The sequence below is a fragment of the Notolepis coatsorum genome (assembly GCF_963971535.1).
Source record: "Notolepis coatsorum genome assembly, chromosome: 19".
Taxonomy (NCBI): Eukaryota; Metazoa; Chordata; class Actinopteri; order Aulopiformes; family Paralepididae; genus Notolepis; species Notolepis coatsorum.
This window is the reverse complement of record NC_140183.1, coordinates 83,949,303-83,969,302: the sequence shown is the minus strand read 5'-3', so window position 1 is coordinate 83,969,302 and position 20,000 is coordinate 83,949,303. Positions and strand designations below refer to the sequence as shown.

The 20,000-nt window shown below is 43.9% G+C and overlaps 1 protein-coding gene across 1 annotated transcript in view; it reads left to right on the top strand.

The window, feature by feature from the left end:
- ntd5 (ntl-dependent gene 5) overlaps nt 1-20,000 on the top strand; it is a 28,285-nt gene that overhangs the window by 4,326 nt on the left and 3,959 nt on the right. Inside the window, exon 4 of the mRNA XM_084336744.1 lies at nt 19,580-19,705. Within this exon, the coding sequence (XP_084192870.1) occupies nt 19,580-19,705 (126 nt within the window). The remainder of the gene's footprint in view (nt 1-19,579; nt 19,706-20,000) is intronic.

Sequence of the window (20,000 nt, the reverse complement as noted above, 5' to 3'; positions counted from 1 at the left end):
GAGCATCAGTTGTTCATATTGGCTGTCTGCAGATCCTCGTGCTAATAAGTTCAAAGAAGAGTTCACTGAGTGTGGACGCAACATTTTCGGCGTCAGTCTCTGTTTAAGACAACCTTACTAATATGGTCAATGGGCTGCAGGCTTGCAATATGCATCCTCTCTCTCTCTCTCTCTCTCTCTCTCTCTCTCTCTCTCTCTCTCAACTCATCTCATTGTGATATTGAACCTAAAACCCCCGACATTCACATTGCGTGCCTCCCGCTCTCATAACCAAAGTTGCCCCGGGCGCCATGGACTCCTGTCGGTAAATGAAAAAAGGCATTTCACATTCAAAGACTGGAGATCTGTGGCAATAAGAAACAGCCTTGACTCTTGAATTTGAGTGACCCATGCAGGGTCCGCTCGGATCCCGCTCGGACTCAGGGAAGAGAGCATTAATAATGTGGAGACCTGTAAATGTGTTTCACATGTCTCACTCCTCTGGTGGAGGATCTTGCTGCTGGGAGACAGACAGGCAGTAGGTAGGTGGGATTAGAGTGTGAGACTGCGTACTGTGTACTGTGTGTCCTGTGCTTCAGCGTTTGAGTGAGTCGAGCTCCTTCATGCCTATTGAGAGCCTGTGGGCGGCATATCACTGTCAGAGAGCTGTGTGCACGAGTGTGTGTGTGCGTGTGTGTGTGTGTGTGTGTGTGTGTGTGTGTGTGAGAGAGAGAGAGAGAGAGAGAGAGAGAGAGAGAGAGAGAGAGAGAGAGAGAGCGAGAGCGAGAGCGAGAGCGAATGTGTGTCTGTGAATGCGTATGCTTGTTGGAGAGAGTTAGAGAGGTAGATTCTTTGGGGTATATATTGAATGCACATAATATGTAGGCGGGAGATTGCACACGTGTCATGTGTCAGAGTGTGTGTGTGTGTGTGTGTGTGTAGGCATGTGGAAGTGCACACAAACGTTTGTCCATGTGTGTATGCATGTGTATGTGTACATGCGTATGTGTGTGCGTGTGAATGTGTGTGTGGGCGACAGATCACAGTCAGGCGAGTCAGAGAGTTCTCTTGCTCACACTGCTCCAGGCCTTTCTGTTCCCTCTTCTCCTCTCCTTTGCTCTCTCTCTGCTCTCATCCTCTCTTCCTCTCATCCTCTTTTCCTCTCATCCTCTCCCATCTGAGGGCTCAGATAAGGTCTCTCTCTCCCCGCAGAGAGAGCCAAGGACATGCATGTAGCTCTGGGCTATTTAGTTTGTGGTGTGTGTGTGTGTGTGTGTGTGTGTGTGTGTGTGTGTGTGTGTGTGTGTGTGTGTGTGTGTGTGTGTGTGTGTGTGTGTGTGTGTGTGTGTGTGTTTAAGTTTACATTTAAGTTTAAGTTTAAGTTTAAGTTTATTTGGATCCCCATTAGCCACAGCAGTGCTGGGGCTATTCTTCCTGGGGTCCATAACACGAAAAATACAGTTACAGACTTATACACTCACAACATTCACATGTCATACAGACAAGTAAAACAACAATAAAAACCCTAATCAAATTCATAATACAATACAACAATATATACGCCTTATGAATTCATAATACAATACAATAATACCTACTCATAATTAATTCATAATACAATACAGCATAATATACTATTTAGCTTTTACATACATTATCTATGTTCATATCAGCCAATTATACAATCTTTTAATAATATATCCCTATCAGACACATGCCTTTTCATCTATATATACCTATCTCTTTATCAGACACATATATTTTCATTTACGTACACACTATCTATTAGGGAATGTCAATTTCTTTGGTTGAAAATGTTGTTTTACCACGATTTTGAAACGACATTTACTATTCTCCTGCTTAACATGTCTGGGAAGAGAGTTCCATTCCTGCATACCACGGAACATGACAGTTCGCTTCATTGCATTCGACCTCACTTTTGGAAGTGTAAAACATCGTGCAGAATCATGTCTGGTGGAATGGTTGTGTCTGTCAAGACTTATAGATAAATTGTTATATAAAATTGAGGGGATCTTTGTAACAAGAATATTCCTAGTGAATACAAGGAGTGAGCAGAGTAATTTATGTTTGACAAGTAACCAAGTTAAACAACTGTGCATCGCTGCAACATTAGTTCTGTACTCACAGCGAAGCGCTATACATGCTGCTTTGTTTTGTAGCATTTGCAATTTTTTTCAGTTTATTCGTCGTTACATTCGACCATACTGCAGGACAATAGTCAAGATTTGACAAAACCAGAGCTTGAATTACCTGTTTGATAGAATTTAGTGGTAACAAATGAGCACATCTTTTAACAACAGATATCCCTCTTCCCATTTTCACTACTATATTGTTTATATGGTGTGACCATGACAATAATACAATTTCTTCTTCTTTTTATTACATTTTGTAACAACATTTCTTAATTTACAATATACCTCAGTCTGATTTATAACCTGATGTATTTGCTATTAATTTAGCTCTATTACGTTCTATCATATATTCTTTTGGTTCATCCTCCAACCATGGTGTTCTGACGCTTCTGACGGTAAACTTTCTCAATGGTGCATGTTTGGTGGCATAAAAATTTTATCAAATTCCCATAGAGATTTTTCGGGATCTTTTTCTCTCAACACCTTTGACCAACATAGATTTTTAACATCCTTCACAAAGCTGTCTTGATTAAACATTTTATACGATCTTTTGTAAATTATTTTAGGTCCCAGTTCTGGCATTTTAGTCTTCCTCACAATAGCAATTAAGTTATGGTCGCTACAACCAACAGTTACAGATACCGCCTTGGAACATAGCTCCGCATTGTTAGTAAAAATGTGATCAATGCAGGTGGAGACCTGGTTACCATCATTTTTCAAACATATCCTAGTTGGTTTGTTAACACTTTGAGTGCCACGAGGTGGCGCCAGAGGTAGCGCTTCAATGCCACCATCGGCGCCAATGTTACGCTTAATATCGCCTAATCTATGTTTTAAATTATGGCTATGTGTCTAATCTGCCCGTTGCTTATCAAAGAATCCTTTTCCAGTCAGTGCTGTCAAGGCAGATTGTTTTTTTATCGCTTCATTTCCGTTTGAGAGCATTTTGAAAAGCACCCGTTTTGAGGTAAAAAATTGTTCATTCTAGACCATTCTATGATAATCGTCTTTTACTGGAATATTCCAGAACGTTGATATTTGTCGGCCTATTTATGAATCGTTTTCAAATAAACGCTAGATGATCAATATTATACGTGCACGCAAGCACATTCGAGTCGCGCACGGATAATCGCCGTGTTCATTTCCTCTTGGACTTTTACAGTGAAACCGAAAGAGCCCATTTCACAAAACAGCCTATATCTTCATCAAAATTAGTCTGATTATCCTAACACTGATAACATAGATTCCTTACCTGACATCAGATGGTATCCAACTGGTATATTCCAATTCCTGATCACCATTCGAAAAAAATCGATAAGTGTATGGATCCAACGTGTGTACAGTGCAGTACATGATTGCGCGGGGCTGAGAGGCTCCAGAATGAACTGTGATAACCCCGGCTGCATCAGTGGACTGGAAAATGTGGAGTACAGGATTTTTTTCCCAATCCATTTTCATTGAGTCCATTCCAAAATCCCTTATGTCATCTGGGAGACGATAGGGGGCGCTTTTTTCCACATCTGATCGCCGGCGGCGCTCGGGTATACTAGGGTAGGCTTGCGTGATGCAATATGATTTCAGATCGCAAAAAAAAAAAATTAATAAAAATCAGAGAAATCTCGTGAGTGGCTTTCAACATAACTATCGGAAACCCGAGATATCTCGTGAGTGGCAGTGAAAGTGTTAATTACCTGTGATAGACCACATGCATTTGCTACTGTTAGAAGTCGTTTTTTCAATGGCCATTTCAATGGAAACCAATCGATGTTAAGGTCACCCATAAAATAAATCTCATTACTCAAATCACACACTTGGTCCAACATGTCACATATTTGTTCTAGATACACATTATTTGCACTAGGTGGTCTATAACAGCAACCGATCAACAAAGGCTTCAAATGAGGCAAGTTTACTTGCAGCCATAATGTTTCAATTTCATTATTCATTAAATCTTCCCTAATCTTCACTGGAATAAGATTCTGATTTCTGAATATAAAAAGCAACCCCTCCCCCAAATGCATTCCTGTCCTTCCTAAAAATGTTGTATCCATCAATTTGCAATGCCCCATCCTCAAATGTAGAATCAAGGTGTGTTTCTGATATAGCTAAGATATGGAAATTGTCTGATAGTAAAATCTCTGATATCTCAGCTAGCTTGTTTCTTTTTTTTTAAACTTAATTTTTTATTAACATTTATAGACAAACAGCACTTACAAAAAAAAATTAAAAATAAGAAACTAACAACACAATAAAAACAAAAAAAACAGTGCACATATTATGATCACATGGGTATCATGGTTAGTTGTCTGGTTTCACTACAGTTGTTCTCCAGGTACTTAATACAAAGGCTGATTGTGTACCTCCCTTAAACAGGTATAAAAATATAATTCCTACTCAAAGATATTAAATACTGACTAAGGCATGCATGTGTGATATGGGTCCAGAGACCCTCCTTGAGCTTCTTTCTTCCCTTATCCTTCGTCCTTTTTTTTTTTTTTTTTTATTAACTTTCACTTTGCCTTTTGATTCACCCATACACAAACCACATCATCCCTGAGTATTAATATAACACTGTTAAACAGACATAAATAATAAAGTGTAAAAACATAAAACAATTGTAATACCCCAAAAAGATAGAAAATGCTAACTAAAGCATAGGTGTGTGACATGGGTTCAGAGACCCTCCTTGAACTTCTTTCCTCCTTTACCCTTCGCCCTCTTGTGTTGCATTTGGTTCTTCCTCTGTGATGTCGTTTTCGTTCCCTTTATAATCCTCCCACTTTCCCCATCTTTCCCCAAATTTCTCTTCCTGTAACCTCAGCATGTGTGTTATCCTCTCCATATCCTGTATTTCTTCCACTATTCCTATCCATTGTGCTATTGTCGGTGGGTCTTCCTTGTACCACAGTCTCGTTATTGCTTTTCTGGCCGCTATCAACATTATCTTTATTAAATATTTGTCCCCCCCTTGTATTCCCTCGTGTGTCAGGTCTCCTAAGTAAAGCACCAGTCCTGTTTGTGGTAACCCGTATCCTAATATTCTGATCATTGCCTCCCCTATCTCCTCCCAATACCCCTTCAGCTTCTGACATCCCCAGAATATGTGCGTGTGATTTGCCCCCTCCTTCCCACACATCCTCCAGCATGCTCTTTGTGTTGGTGCATATTTTCCCTTCAGCTCTGGGGTTATAAAGAATCTGATTATGTTTTTCCATCCAAATTCTTTCCATATCCTCGATCCTGTTGTTGAATGTTGCACCTCGCATATGTTCCCCCATTCCTTCCCTGTTATTCCCATCTCTAGTTCTCTCTCCCATTTCTCCCTTATATAATCTGTCGTGTGTCCCTTGCTGGTCATTATAGCCCGATACAGTGCTGATATTACCCTTCCTTTCCCTCCTTCGTACGCCCTTACTATCATCCTAATTATTCCATTCTGTTCTTCTTCCTTGTCCCCTCTTATTTCTTTATTATAGTAATCTCTAATCTGTAGATATCTGAAGTGGTCCTTGTTTTCTAGTCCAAATTTCTCCTTAAATTTTTGTAGTGTTTGCATTTCCCCCTTCTCTATCATTTTGCATATCGCTGTTGCCCCCCCTCTCTCCCACCTTCTGAATCCATGGTCTAACCTTCCTGGTTTGAATCTCTTGTCATGTGTTACCCATCTCAGGACCCCTGACTGCTTCTCCAATTTGTGTGTTTTTACTACCCTGTTCCATATGGTCAAGGTGCATTTGGTGATTGGATCTAATAGTCCCTCTTTTTCTTTAAATAGTTCCCTATCCCCCACCAGAGCTTGTACCTTGTATCCCTCCCCTTCGTTTTCAATGTCTTTCCATCTTGCCTCATATCTGTCGTTACACCAGCACGTCACTGCTCTCAGTTGTGCTGCATAGTAATAATCTTGTAGGCTGGGTACTGCCATCCCTCCCTCTTCCTTTGGTAGTTGTAGTGTTTTATATCTGACCCGTGGTCTTCTCCCCGCCCATATGAATAGCTAGCTTGTTTCTTATGCTACATATATTTATATGTGCCATCTTTAACCCCTTTTTGGGTAGGTTAGTATTAATTAGCATTGTATACTATATTCATAATGTTGGTATGTGTGGCAAGGGCAACAACCATTCAACTGTCCCTTGGCTGCTTTGGGGTGCTACTTCGGGGTCGGATTATCAGTCTGTCATACCTCATGTAACGGATGTTCTGTCCGTGTTCTCCTTTCCTGCGTTGTGTTCTTTGTGTGAGAGGCTTATGGATGAGTCGGCACACATGGACACTGTTCAATCATTTATTTGATGGTCTTCAATGGAGGCCACCTGTATGAAATGGGTGGTCGAAATACCACAAAAGGAATAGCGTCAACATGTGTTCACTCGTCAAGTCTCCCACGTTGAATGCTTGTTGCAACTGAACTACATTACACAATAAATCGACATCTTAAGGCACACATACCTGTATGAAATGGGTGGTCGAAATACCACAAAAGGAATAGCGTCAACATGTGTTCACTCGTCAAGTCTGTTGACAAAGAACAACCAATTGACTATATTGCACGGTGAAATACACCGTCTAAAACCTCCAATTGTACATATAACCTAACCACACCATTCATTACAACACTATTGAGTCATTATCATTTGTTAACATTGAATTCTTATACAAAATATATATACAACAGAGTAATACATAAAAGTGCTGCGCGCTACAATAGTCAAACGTACCTCCCACGTTGAATGCTTGTTGCAACTGAACCCCCAAACCGGAAAAGGTTGCTTCTATCATCGCGCTAATAATTGACCCGGAAGGCGAAACTCTCGAATGTGAACTTTCTCAAGTTACGTTCAAATAAAAGTGCCTTTGGTATAAAGAAATAATAAATAATAATAACCACTTGGAGACATTTGTAAAAGGATTTGGTGACATTTCAATCCTTAATAAAATAATAAACAATGTCCAATTGACCTGGTTACATTCACCCCTCCTGAAATTTCACCAACATCCTGTGTCAGCAGAGCAAGGGGGACATACAAAGAGAAAAAAAATATATAGGTAGTCTATCACTGACCCAAACTGGCACAAGATACAAGGACCCAGTCCCCTAGTCGACTCAAAAGTCACCCCCAAAAGAGGTTCAGAGAATAAAAAAGATTGATCAAGTCTCAGAATTCCCTTAGACCAGCACGACGCCTGATACGCCACACCATTCTTGGCACTTATTAAAGAAATGATAGACACCTAAGAAAAAAATTTATCTGACCGGGTATCTAGTGCTCCAGGCTCTAGCTCCATCCCTCACACTCGTTCCTGAGCTATCACTCCTGCAACAGGAGGTATCTAGCATCTGAGTGTATAGAGAAAAAAACAGAAATCCCCACTAACACCCACTGGCTCCAAATAAAAATACATACTGGGTCTCTAGTGCTCCAGGCTCCAGCTCCATCCCTCACACTCGTACCTGAGCTATCACTCCTGCAACAGGAGGTATCTAGCATCTGAGTATCGAGAGGAAACAGAATCCCACACTAAGGTAGAAAAAAAACTGGAATACTCAATACTGTAGTAGAAAAAAACTTGGATGAATGAAATAATTATATTGCAATAATGGATTGACCAAACAGATCAATAACATTCACATTATGTACAATGACGATAACTAAATTTACACATTCAATGGTAACATTATTTACATGACTTTTTTCTTTCTTTTTCCACTATTCCAATTGTCCATGTCCATGTCAGCCCAATCAGTGAACTGCACACTAAACCGTTCATCAGCCCACTGGCTTACTTGGGCGCGGTCCATGGAACCACCTGACATTTTTCTCCTTTCTTCAAAAAAAAAAAAAAAAAGTTTATCACCGGCCACTAGATGGCAGCGTCTCACCACTGATGAATTGATGAGGCTGTGTTGGTTGACTGGAGGCAGCTCCCCGGTGAACGATTTGATAACGTTCTCCTTTCTTTGATCTTTATCCGGGTCCCGGCATCAATGTAACGGATGTTCTGTCCGTGTTCTCCTTTCCTGCGTTGTGTTCTTTGTGTGAGAGGCTTATGGATGAGTCGGCACACATGGACACTGTTCAATCATTTATTTGATGGTCTTCAATGGAGGCCACCTGTATGAAATGGGTGGTCGAAATACCACAAAAGGAATAGCGTCAACATGTGTTCACTCGTCAAGTCTCCCACGTTGAATGCTTGTTGCAACTGAACTACATTACACAATAAATCGACATCTTAAGGCACACATACCTGTATGAAATGGGTGGTCGAAATACCACAAAAGGAATAGCGTCAACATGTGTTCACTCGTCAAGTCTGTTGACAAAGAACAACCAATTGACTATATTGCACGGTGAAATACACCGTCTAAAACCTCCAATTGTACATATAACCTAACCACACCATTCATTACAACACTATTGAGTCATTATAAAGTGCTGCGCGCTACAATAGTCAAACGTACCTCCCACGTTGAATGCTTGTTGCAACTGAACCCCCAAACCGGAAAAGGAAGGCGAAACTCTCGAATGTGAACTTTCTCAAGTTACGTTCAAATAAAAGTGCCTTTGGTATAAAGAAATAATAAATAATAATAACCACTTGGAGACATTTGTAAAAGGATTTGGTGACATTTCAATCCTTAATAAAATAATAAACAATGTCCAATTGACCTGGTTACACTCAGAAAGGCGATCTCTCCTCTCTCACGAGCAGCTCTCATCTTGGGCAACTGTGTGTGTGTGTGTGTGTGTGTGTGTGTGTGTGTGTGTGTGTGTGTGTGTGTGTGTGTGTGTGTGTGTGTGTGTGTGTGTGTGTGTGTGTGTGTGTGTGTGTGTGTGTGTGTGTGTGTGTGTGTGTGTGTGTGTGTGTGTGTGTGTGTGTGTGTGTGTGTGTGTGTGTGTGTGTGTGTGTGTGTGTGTGTGTGTGTGTGTGTGTGTGTGTGTGTGTGTGTGTGTGTGTGTGTGTGTGTGTGTGTGTGTGTGTGTGTGTGTGTGTGTGTGTGTGTGTGTGTGTGTGTGTGTGTGTGTGTGTGTGTGTGTATGGGAGGGCAAAGAGATATAAATGGGAAGGGGGTTGGACCTTAAAAGTACACGCCACATTTATTGGAAATTTGCTTACCATCTTCGCCAGAGAGAGACAAGAAGATAGATACCAGTTTCCTCTCTATGCGTCTATCTACAATACTGTACCTGTCTGTCATGTAACAGTCGGCTACAGCGGTTTCTCCTGGCAGCCGGTGTGGGTGGCAGTAGAACACTGGGGTCACCCGGGCTGGAGAGGTGAACTGGGCTTCAGGCACTCCTCCACAGCGCAACAGCCTCTTAACCCTCCCTCTCACACAGTTACAGAGTTCTATTCTGATGTTGCTGCACATTCCCATGTTTCAAACACCTCAGATATCCTTCAGGCAACAGCTCTCTCTCTCCACCTGCCAAAGTTCTGTTGGGCTCTGGGAGTTAGGCTCTTGGGTTGTTCCAACCTCTCTCTCTAAACGCCACTCTCAATATTTATATTTCTGCGAGTGAGAGGTACTCAAAACCTCCAGGAGTGAGCAGGACCAGTGTGTTACACAACGCTGGCTATATCTGCTTCTGAGAGAACTGTAGCAGGTTTTCACCGGCTTATCTAGGGTTTATTTATTACTTAAGAAATACAGTTATTTCATCCTAATAAATATAATAAAATAAACAGTTGGTGAAACTCCTCCAAAGAGTCAGTTAATGTGGTAACATGGTGGACAGTCTTTAACCTCCTTCAGTTCATGTATGGAGGTAACATGATGGATAGTCTTTAACCTCCTTCAGTTCATGTATGGAGGTAACATGATGGATAGTCTTTAACCTCCCTCAAACTGAACAGTGACATCTCCTTAGCAAATGACCTCAATACCTTCTATGCGAGGTTTGATGCTGGTAATAACAACACCAGCTCACAAGCCACGGCAATGGGGGGGGGGGGGGGGGGGTCGGCTGCTGATGGAGGCGCAGTGTTCAGGGTAACAGAGCATGAGGTGAGGCGGACCTTTAAAAAAGTGAATATCAGGAAGGCAGCAGGTCCGGACGGCATCCCCGGCCGCGTCCTAAAAGTCTGTGCCGACCAACTGGCCCCAGTATTCACTGACATATTTAACCTGTCCTTAGAACAGGCTGTCATCCCCACCTGCCTGAAGAAGTCCACTATTATCCCTGTACCCAAAAAATCCAAGCCTGCTTGCCTCAACGACTACCGCCCTGTAGCTCTCACCTCCATAGCCATGAAGTGCTTTGAGAAGCTAGTAAAGGGCTACATCTGCTCCTCCCTCCCCATCAACATGGACCCCCTGCAATTTGCATACCGCCCCAACAGGTCCACGGAGGACGCCATAGCCCATGTGCTGCACACAGCAGCATCACACCTGGACAAGAGGCAGAGGAACTATGTGAGAATGCTATTCATCGACTACAGCTCGGCATTCAATACCATAGTCCCCTCCATACTCATAGCCAAGCTCAGGGACCTGGGCTTGAACTATGACCTCTGCCAGTGGGTCTTGGACTTCCTGACTGGCAGACCCCAGGTGGTGAGAGCAGGCAACTGCACCTCCTCATCCATCACCCTCAACATAGGGGCCCCCCAGGGCTGTGTTCTGAGTCCCCTCCTCTACTCCCTGTACACACACGACTGTGTGGCTCAGCGGAGTAGCAATACAATCATCAAATTTGCTGACGACACAGTGGTGGTGGGCCTGATCTCTGCCAACGACGAGAGGGCCTACCTGGAAGAGGTCAAGGTCCTGGCGGGATGGTGCCAGGAAAACAGCCTCTCCCTGAACGTCAGCAAAACAAAGGAGATGATTGTGGACTTCAGGAGGTCGGGGGTCAAGGACTACAGCCCCCTCAGCATCGACGGGGCACCGGTTGAGAGAGTCAACAGCTTTAAGTACCTCGGAGCCTACATATCCGAGGACTTGACATGGACCACACACATTGACAGTGTTGTGAAGAAGGCACGACAACGCCTCTACTTCCTCAGGCGCCTAAGGAAGTTCCAAGTCAGTCAGAAGATCCTTAAGAACTTCTACTCATGTACAATAGAGAGCATCTTGACCGGCAACATCACCTCCTGGTTTGGGAATAGCACTGCACAAGACCGAAGCAGACTACAAAGAGTGACACGTTCAGCCGAACGCACAATTGGAGGGGGGCTCCCCACCCTCCAGAACATTTACAACAAGCGTTGCAAGGGCAAGGCTAAGAGAATCATTAAAGACTCCAGTCACCCGAACAACTGCCTCTTTGAACTGCTGCGGTCAGGCAAGCGATACCGGAGTCTCAAGGCGAGCACAGAAAGACTCAGAAGAAGCTTCTATCCCCAGGCCATCAGGCTGCTAAACGAACAATGAACACTACACAACAACAACCACCAAACGCACATAGCACACACATCCACACGCACACACTCACTTTAAACAAACACACTGTAGCACCCACTCCACACACTTTATAGCACACACCCACTTTAAACAAACACACTGTAGCACCCACTCCCCACACTTTATATTTATTGATGAAGGATTGCACTACAACTCGTACACCTTACTGTAAATTGTACCTAAATTGTACCTCATCCCATTTCTGCTTTGCACTATATAGTACTGTACATTAGTACACTGCATAGTATTGTATATTATATGGTAACTCAGAACATTGTACATATGTCTATACCGAACACTGTGACCTCATTTTCTTCTTCTAAATTACATGCTATACTATGTTATTTGATACTATCTTGTCTAGCACAGTCTCTGGAGCGTAACAGTAAGAAGCATTTTGTATGAAAGTATTCTGTACTTCTGTATGACAACCAATCAAAGAAACTTGAAACCTCCTTCAGTTCATGGATGTAACATGATGGACAGCTTTTAACTTCTTTCAGTTCATGTATGGAGGTAACATGATGGATAGTCTTTAACCTCCTTCAGTTATAGTAGCGTATAGCTGCCGCTCTGCGCCTACTGGAATATATCCCTATATCAGTCTATACACTGAATAAATCTCCACATGCACCTTTACACACCCATTCGCCTGGCCACACCCCCATCCGCTCCTCTACATAAGCAGGGGTGTGGCCATACTAATAGCTCCTTCCCTATTTTCACCACGGCGAGTGTCTGTATACACCACTTGAGTTTAGTGTAAAATAGTTGGAAAGGAGCTACGTTGAAGAGAAGGAGCTGCGTTGACATTATATCTTTGTTTTCTCTCTCACTATTTTTCGAGGAAATACAGCGATAATGTCTTCGCCACCGGAGTGTCTAGAAGATGATGATCATTCTGACCTCCATTGGAGCTTCGTAGTAGGGGCTTGCGTCGCTGAGCAAATCTCCGCCTGCATTTCCTCCGCTCTGCAGTTGGACTTTGCTTGGGAGGCGGTCGGCTGTGTGGGGGCTGACGGCCTCTCTGGGGCAGGTGATGTGTTTGCGGCGCGGGCGCCAGGTGTGTTGGGTTGTGGGGGGAACAACTACACAGTTTACAAAGATCCTGCCCCAGGCTGGTATTCTTTTTTCGCTGCTCTAGTGGCGTGGAGAGGGTTCTGGTTTGATGCCCACGTTAACATGAGCTTCTCATCGAGAGCTTTGTTTACTGGGACCGTGCTCCGAATCTGCGGTTCAATTCCCCGGGTCTCTGGACAAACGGATCCCCTCTGTCACCGTGCGGGCCCCGCTTTCAAGATGAAAATCACCCGGCGCGAGGGAGGTGAGCTTGGTGTTTCATTATGAGAATATCTCCACGCTCAAGTCGGCTGCAGCCCGCGAGGGACTTGTTGCCGACACCGCTGTGGTAAACATCGTTCTATAGTGGGACGTGTTGCCTTCTTTTTCTCTCCCGAATGTTTTGTTAATAACCGCAAACACATCACCTGCCCCAGAGAGGCCGTCAGCCCTCACACTGCAGAGCGCCTCCCATGCAAAGTCCAACTGCAGAGCGGAGGAAATGCAGGCGGAGATTCGCTCAGCGACGCGAGCCCCTACTACGAAGCTCCAAGGGAGGTCAGAATGATCATCATCTTCTAGACACTCCGGTGGCGAAGACATTATCGCTGTATTTCCTCAAAAAATAGTGAGAGAGAAAACAAAGATATAATGTCAACGCAGCTCCTTCTCTTCAACGTAGCTCCTTTCCAACTATTTTACACTAAACTCAAGTGGTGTATACAGACACTCGCCGTGGTGAAAATAGGGAAGGAGCTGTTAGTATGGCCACACCCCTGCTTATGTAGAGGAGCGGATGGGGGTGTGGCCAGGCGGATGGGTGTGTAAAGGTGCATGTGGAGATTTATTCAGTGCTAGTACTGATATAGGGATATATTCCAGTAGGCGCAGAGCGTCGCTATACTCATATAACTATGGTTATAGATATAACCGTACGTTAATGTATGGAGGTAACATGATGGACAGCTTTTAACTTCCTTCAGTTCATGTATGGATGTAACATGAATGAATGAATGAATGAATGAATGAATGAATGAATGAATGAATGAATGAATGAATGAAAACTTTATTTAACAGATTGCAGAATGGGTACAATACAGTACGGCTCAATACACACAATTGTTAAGGGGATGCAGACCAGAGAAAGACGTTTGTCTTGTTTACATCAGGGTCCCCCATTTTCAATTCAGACATTTATGACATACACAACATGACATCATGACATTTATGGCATAGGGACATACATGACATACAGATATAGTACTGTTACATTTGTGACATATACGATATACAAATATACAGTACTGTTACCCATAGATCCTAACAGAGAGTATATACATATGATGGGGAGGAGACTGTACATTAGGAGGGGGTGGGTGGGTGGGAGAGAAATATACATACGGTGGGGAGAGAATATATACATACGGTGGGGAGGAGACTGTCTATTAGGAGGGGGTGGGGGGGGGTTGGACATTTACGGTGGCCAGTTTCGAATTGCAGCCTCCCGTAGGTGCTCTTTAAGAGCGGTTTTGAATGTGGGTAGGGATTCACATTCCTTTACAGCTTTGGGTAGGGCATTCCACATTGATGTGGCATAATTGCGAAACGTGTTTAGTCCCTTGTTTGAGCCGAATCTGGGTTTAACATGATTTGTTGAGCTCCCTCTGGTGTTGTGGTCGTGGTATTCACTGACCTTTGGGAAGTATTTTGACATGTACATGGGTACCTTAGTCGTATAGTGTATCTTGTAGACCAGGCCCATTGCAAGTTGCTGTACTCTGTCGTCTACTCTACTCTAAGCCATCCTAGGTAGTCAAAGTGGGCAGGGGTGAGGTGGGTTCTAGGAGTAAAGTCAAGCAGTAGTCTGACCAGTTTGTTTTGTGATGTTTGTAATCTTGTTTTTAGCGCCTTTGAGGTGCTTTGGTACTTTTGGTGTCAAGCATAATCGTAGTACCCTTGAATGAGTGCTCCTGCTAGAGTTTTCAGGGTATTCTTGTTTACCAGAGAGGAGATCCGGTACAATAATCTAGTTAGTTGGTTGACTTCTTTTATTACATTGGATGCCATTTTGTCACAGGAAAGATTTGCCTCTAGGATGGAACCTAGGTATGTAATTTCATCTTTCCTTGTGACAATATTGTCACCCACTGTAACTGAAAAGCCGTCGGTCTTGCTGAGTTTGTTATTTGATCCGAAGAGAATGAACTCTGTTTTACCCAGGTGTAATGATCGTTTGTTATCAGCGAGCCAGGTGCAGATTCTGCCAAGTTCTGAGCTGAGGGTTTTTTCAACCTGTAACTTGTCAGAGACCAGCAGCAGGGCTGAGTCGTCCGCGAACAAGAACAAGTTGCAGTCACAAGCTGACAACATGTCATTTGCATAAATTAGGATGGACAGCTGATGGACACATGATGGACAGCTTTTAACTTCCTTCAGTTCATGTATGGATGTAACATGATGGACAGCTTTTAACTTCCTTCCTGCTTCTTTCAGTCTTGAAGCTAACTGTCACTGACGCCCGCTGCGTCTATTCGAAAGGCAACCGGTTCATGCTTCCGCGTTCGCATTTTGCGCTCTGATTGGCCACTGACTCTTTCGAAGTTGGTTAAGGTTAGAGTTTGTCTTAGAGCATGGCGATAGAACGCCAGCCCTGATTCCAAACTCTAACCTTAACCAACTTCGAAAGAGTCGCCTAAGCTTAACCAGTGATAAACTAGGCGTTAAATAGTTTGCTGAAATGGGCGTGTCACGCGATTGGGCGCACATGTCACATGACCAGAAACGTCAGTGGCCAATCAGATTTGCAAAACGCATGAACCGGTTGCCTTTCGAATAGACGCGTCCCGTCCCCGCTGCGTCTATGCTTTTACCAACACGTTCGTGTTTCCGGGTTCCCGTTTTGCGCTCTGATTGGCCACTGACCTATGCTAGTACGCCCCCCCCCGCTATGAGCGTAGCAGGACGCTGAAATGCAAATGCGTATCACAGTACTGCCTCCAGGAACAGCTGTTTCCGCGTGATTTTATGTGCGCTAAAGTTCTGGTAAGTTTAAAGTGCTTAGAAATGCTGGTAAATGCCGTTTCATTCATGCTTTGAGGCACGCTTCCTGACAGGATTTTAGAAATCTTGACAGCTTGTATAGCTCAACTGGTTAGTCCCCTGCCTGTGGACCATATGGTCCCCGGTTCGAACCTCTTGGATACTTCTTTTTTTTCTGTAACGTTAATTAATTTATCCACTCTGGTTGATAAGATAAGATATTCCTTTATTGATCCCCTTGGGGTAATTCAGGCATCATAGCAGCATGGGGGGGGGTACACAGGTAGTGAAAACAACACAAGCAGTGTAAACAAATAAGTCAATAGAATTTACTATCTAACCAACTGAAATATACAGTATTCACAGTATCACAGTATTCACATAAGGTGCAGTATGCATAAGGTGGTGTTATTGTCCTTTTTGGGACACCAGAGTGGATAGATTATTTAACGTTACGAAAAAGAAAAAAAAGTAAGCAAGAGATTCAAACCAGGGACCATATGGTCCACAGGCAGGGCACTAACAAGTTAAGCTATACAAGCTGTGATGAATTGTTACTGACTAATCCATCATTTACACTTTTCAAGTGCCAATTGCGTCGTCCATTATTTGGCATTAATAAATCAGATATCATGCGTGTGTGCTTTTGTGTGTGCGCTCTCACGCTGACTCGTTAAGCCTTTCCCTACGCATATTCATTTCTGGAGCATTTCTTTATCCACCCTGGCGTGATGGTGTATTGTACTCGCAAATCGCTTCCTATTGAATGAATCGGTTGAGTGCAGCGCCGACTCTCTACTTACGAGGGGGGCGTACTAGCGTAGGTCAGTGGCCAATCAGAGCGCAAAACGGGAACCCGGAAACACGAACACATTGGTAAAAGCATAGACGCGTCCCCGCTAGTGAGAATTAGCAAGGGGCTCTAGGAATGGCAATGTTGGTCACTCGCTTGCTCGGTCGTGTCAACCACTGTGGTAGGCATGCAGGCTGCCTCGCCGTCTAACCACCACCGAATGGCGATAGAGTATCACACAAGAATACAACACAGCAGTCCCTCATTATTCATGACTGCAACTTGAGTGACATCTGGTACCCCCAATAGTAACAAGCCAGTGACAGCAGGCTGAGTTGTGAAGCTGTTCTCTCTCAGATTAAGCCATTTGCTACCTTGTAACGTAGCATTGTAGGAATTACACAGTAAATGTTTGAGCTTCCGAGTGCATTTGGGCCAAAGCCTCACTTGTTAGGCTTGCTAGCATATGGCATTGTCAGAGTGTGTTCTGTGACACTAACATATGGCTATGCTGCCTATCAGCCTTCATTTAGGAAACATTGCCCGCTTCCTTTATTCTGCTATGATAATGTTCCACATTTAGTAAATATTAGGCCAATATTAGACTTTAATGTAAGATTGCACCAGCAGATATCACACTAACTGAGTTAGCTACATTAGCCTATAAACAGTGGCTCTCAATGTGTTTGGTTGCTTTGTGGGGCTTCAAGACTCTGAGGTTGAATTAGACTTCAAATCAAATCAAATCAAATTTATTGTAAGGCGCGACAACACACGTTAATGTCCCCATGGGCCGGACACGTCTTCTTTAAACAAGTCAAGAAGAAAACATCACAATAAGTCAAGAACAAAACAAGAACACCATAAAGTCAATTTTTTTTTTAATAAATGCAAAATAAATAAATGCAACACTCCCAGACATACCCCACACGAAGGTAAGGAAAAACTCACTAAAACCTAGCAATAGGAAAAAATGCACCACAGGCAGTGTGGAGGAGAGAAACCTTAGAAGGGCCGTTCAAGGGGGGATCTCCCTTCTTAGATGTCATGATAGTATAGTGTTGCAATAAAACAGGCGGACAGTTGGTATAGGCATGCACTCATATGTGTAGTGAAACACAGATAAGTGCATGCGATACCAACTGAACAAAGATAGAGCTGATAGCGATAGCAACTGAACATTTTGAAAGATTAAGATTAAGATTAAAGATAGAGCTGATAGAGATAGCAACTGAAATTTTTTGAAAGATTAAAGATAGAGCTGATAGCGGATCTATTTGTTCCTGCCTTTATAGTGTGACAACACCAGAGGGAGCTCCACAATTCATGTTAAACCCAGATTCGGCTCAAACAAGGGACTAAACACGTTTCGCAATTATGCCACATCAATGTGGAACGCCCTACCCAAAGCTGTAAAGGAATGTGAATCACTACCCACTTTCAAAACGACTCTCAAAGAGCACCTACGAGAGACTGCAATTCGAAACTGGCCCCTGTAAATGTCCTAACCCAACCCCCTCCAATGTACAGTAAATTACCAAGTATGGTCTTGTCAATATTCCAATGTACAGTTTTGTTTGTACAGTTGTACAGTGTGTCCCCCCCCCACCCCTCCTACCCAACCCCCCCCCCCCCACTCCTACCCAACCCCACCCCCCACCCACCCAACCACCTCCAATGTACAGTCCCCCCCCCCCCCCCACCTACCCAATCCAATGTACAGTTTCTACGTCAAATGTATATACTCTTTTTTCTGGACTCTTTTTGTATCACAAACAGTACTGTATTTGCAAATCTGGTATGTCATAAATGTATAGATGTAGCAGTACTGTCTATCTGTATGTCATGTATGTCATATATGTTACGATGAATTGAAAATGGGGGACCCTGATGTAAACAAGACGAAAGTATTTCTCTGGTCTGCATCCCCGTAACAATTGTATGTATTGAGCTGTACTGTACTGTACCCATTCTGCAATCTGTTAATAAAGTTTTCAATCAATCAATCAAACCTTTTAATAATGCCTCGTCCACATGAGAGCAAGGTAAATGTGGAGGTGCACTGTGATTGGCCCTCAAGGCATGTGGTGCGGTGCTGTGTCGACCCGAGAGGTGCACGTAGCCTCTGCTGGTAGGCTCCTTGGCCTGCGGCAGTACCGGTGACACCTTTGACATCCGAGTATAAATCTAACAACGTCTTATGCTTTGTTTTTCTCTGCTATTGTGTGGCAAGTACTTTTATCATTTATTTTACAGGCTCAGGAACGCCCCCCCCCCCCCCCCCCCCCAATGCAATACAATGCACCACAGACCATACACTGTCTTATTGGCCTAGGCCTCTAGTTGATGGGTATGAAGTGTCATGGTGCTGTGATTAACCTAGAGGGAACAATAACTAATTGTATACATTGAGGCCAATTAAAAAGAAAAATGGTGTCACATTTAAAGAGCTACTATGAGTACTCACGTCATCACACATGGGTTATTTGGATCCACACGATATATATATATATATATATATATATATATATATATATATATATATATATATATATTATATATATATATTGTATATATAAAATGTTTTACCTAAATAAAATACATCTATGCATTGCATGAAAATAACTGCATGGCTTTGACCCCAAAACTACATGGAACTAGCATAAACGGGGTTGAAGGTCAATGGACCCCTTTGAAATTATCCATGCCAATTCTTCACCTCAAACTCTTGCTCAACTTTGGAAGAATATTACTGTATGTACACCTTGCCAGGTAAGCTAACATGACATGGTTTGTATCTACATATTCCTCAAGGTCTGTAGTTTCTTTGTTCACAGCCTCTGAAAGATGATCTGGTTAAAGACAACCGGGTGCCTCAGCAGCGGTGTGTTTGTGTTTACGCGCACAAGTACAGTATGCCGAGTGTGAACTCATCTGAGGGAAACATGAAAGACCTGTGCAGATGTTCTGTGTCCCTTTTCATCTGAAGATGATGTTTTTCTTTCAACCCCCTGTCCTCTCCTCCCTCTCCCCTCCCCCTCCTCCCCTCCCCTCCTCCCTCCCCTCCCCTCCCCTCCCTCCCCTCCCCTCCTTCCTTCCCTTCCCCTCCCCTCCCCTCCCCTCCCCTTCTCTGTTCCTCAGGAGGCCAGACGTCCACCACGCTGTCCCCTGTCCCCGCCTGCCCTCTGCCCCGCGAGGTGGTCAACACCTCAGTATCCAGGGCAGCTCTGCTGTCGGAACCTCCATCCGTTACGGCTGTCTGTCGGGGTGAGGAGGAGGGGGGGGGGGGTACAGCTGTCTGTCGGGGTGAGGAGGAGGGGGGGGGGGGGGTTACAGCTGTCTGTCGGGGTGAGGAGGAGGGGGGGGGGGGTTACAGCTGTCTGTCGGGGTGAGGAGGAGGGGGGGGGGGGGGGGGTTACAGCTGTCTGTCATGGTGAGGGGGGGGGGGGGGGGTTACAGCTGTCTGTCGGGGTGAGGAGGAGGAGGGGGGGGTTACAGCTGTCTGTCATGGTGAGGGGGGGGGGGGGGGTTACAGCTGTCTGTCGGGGTGAGGAGGAGGGGG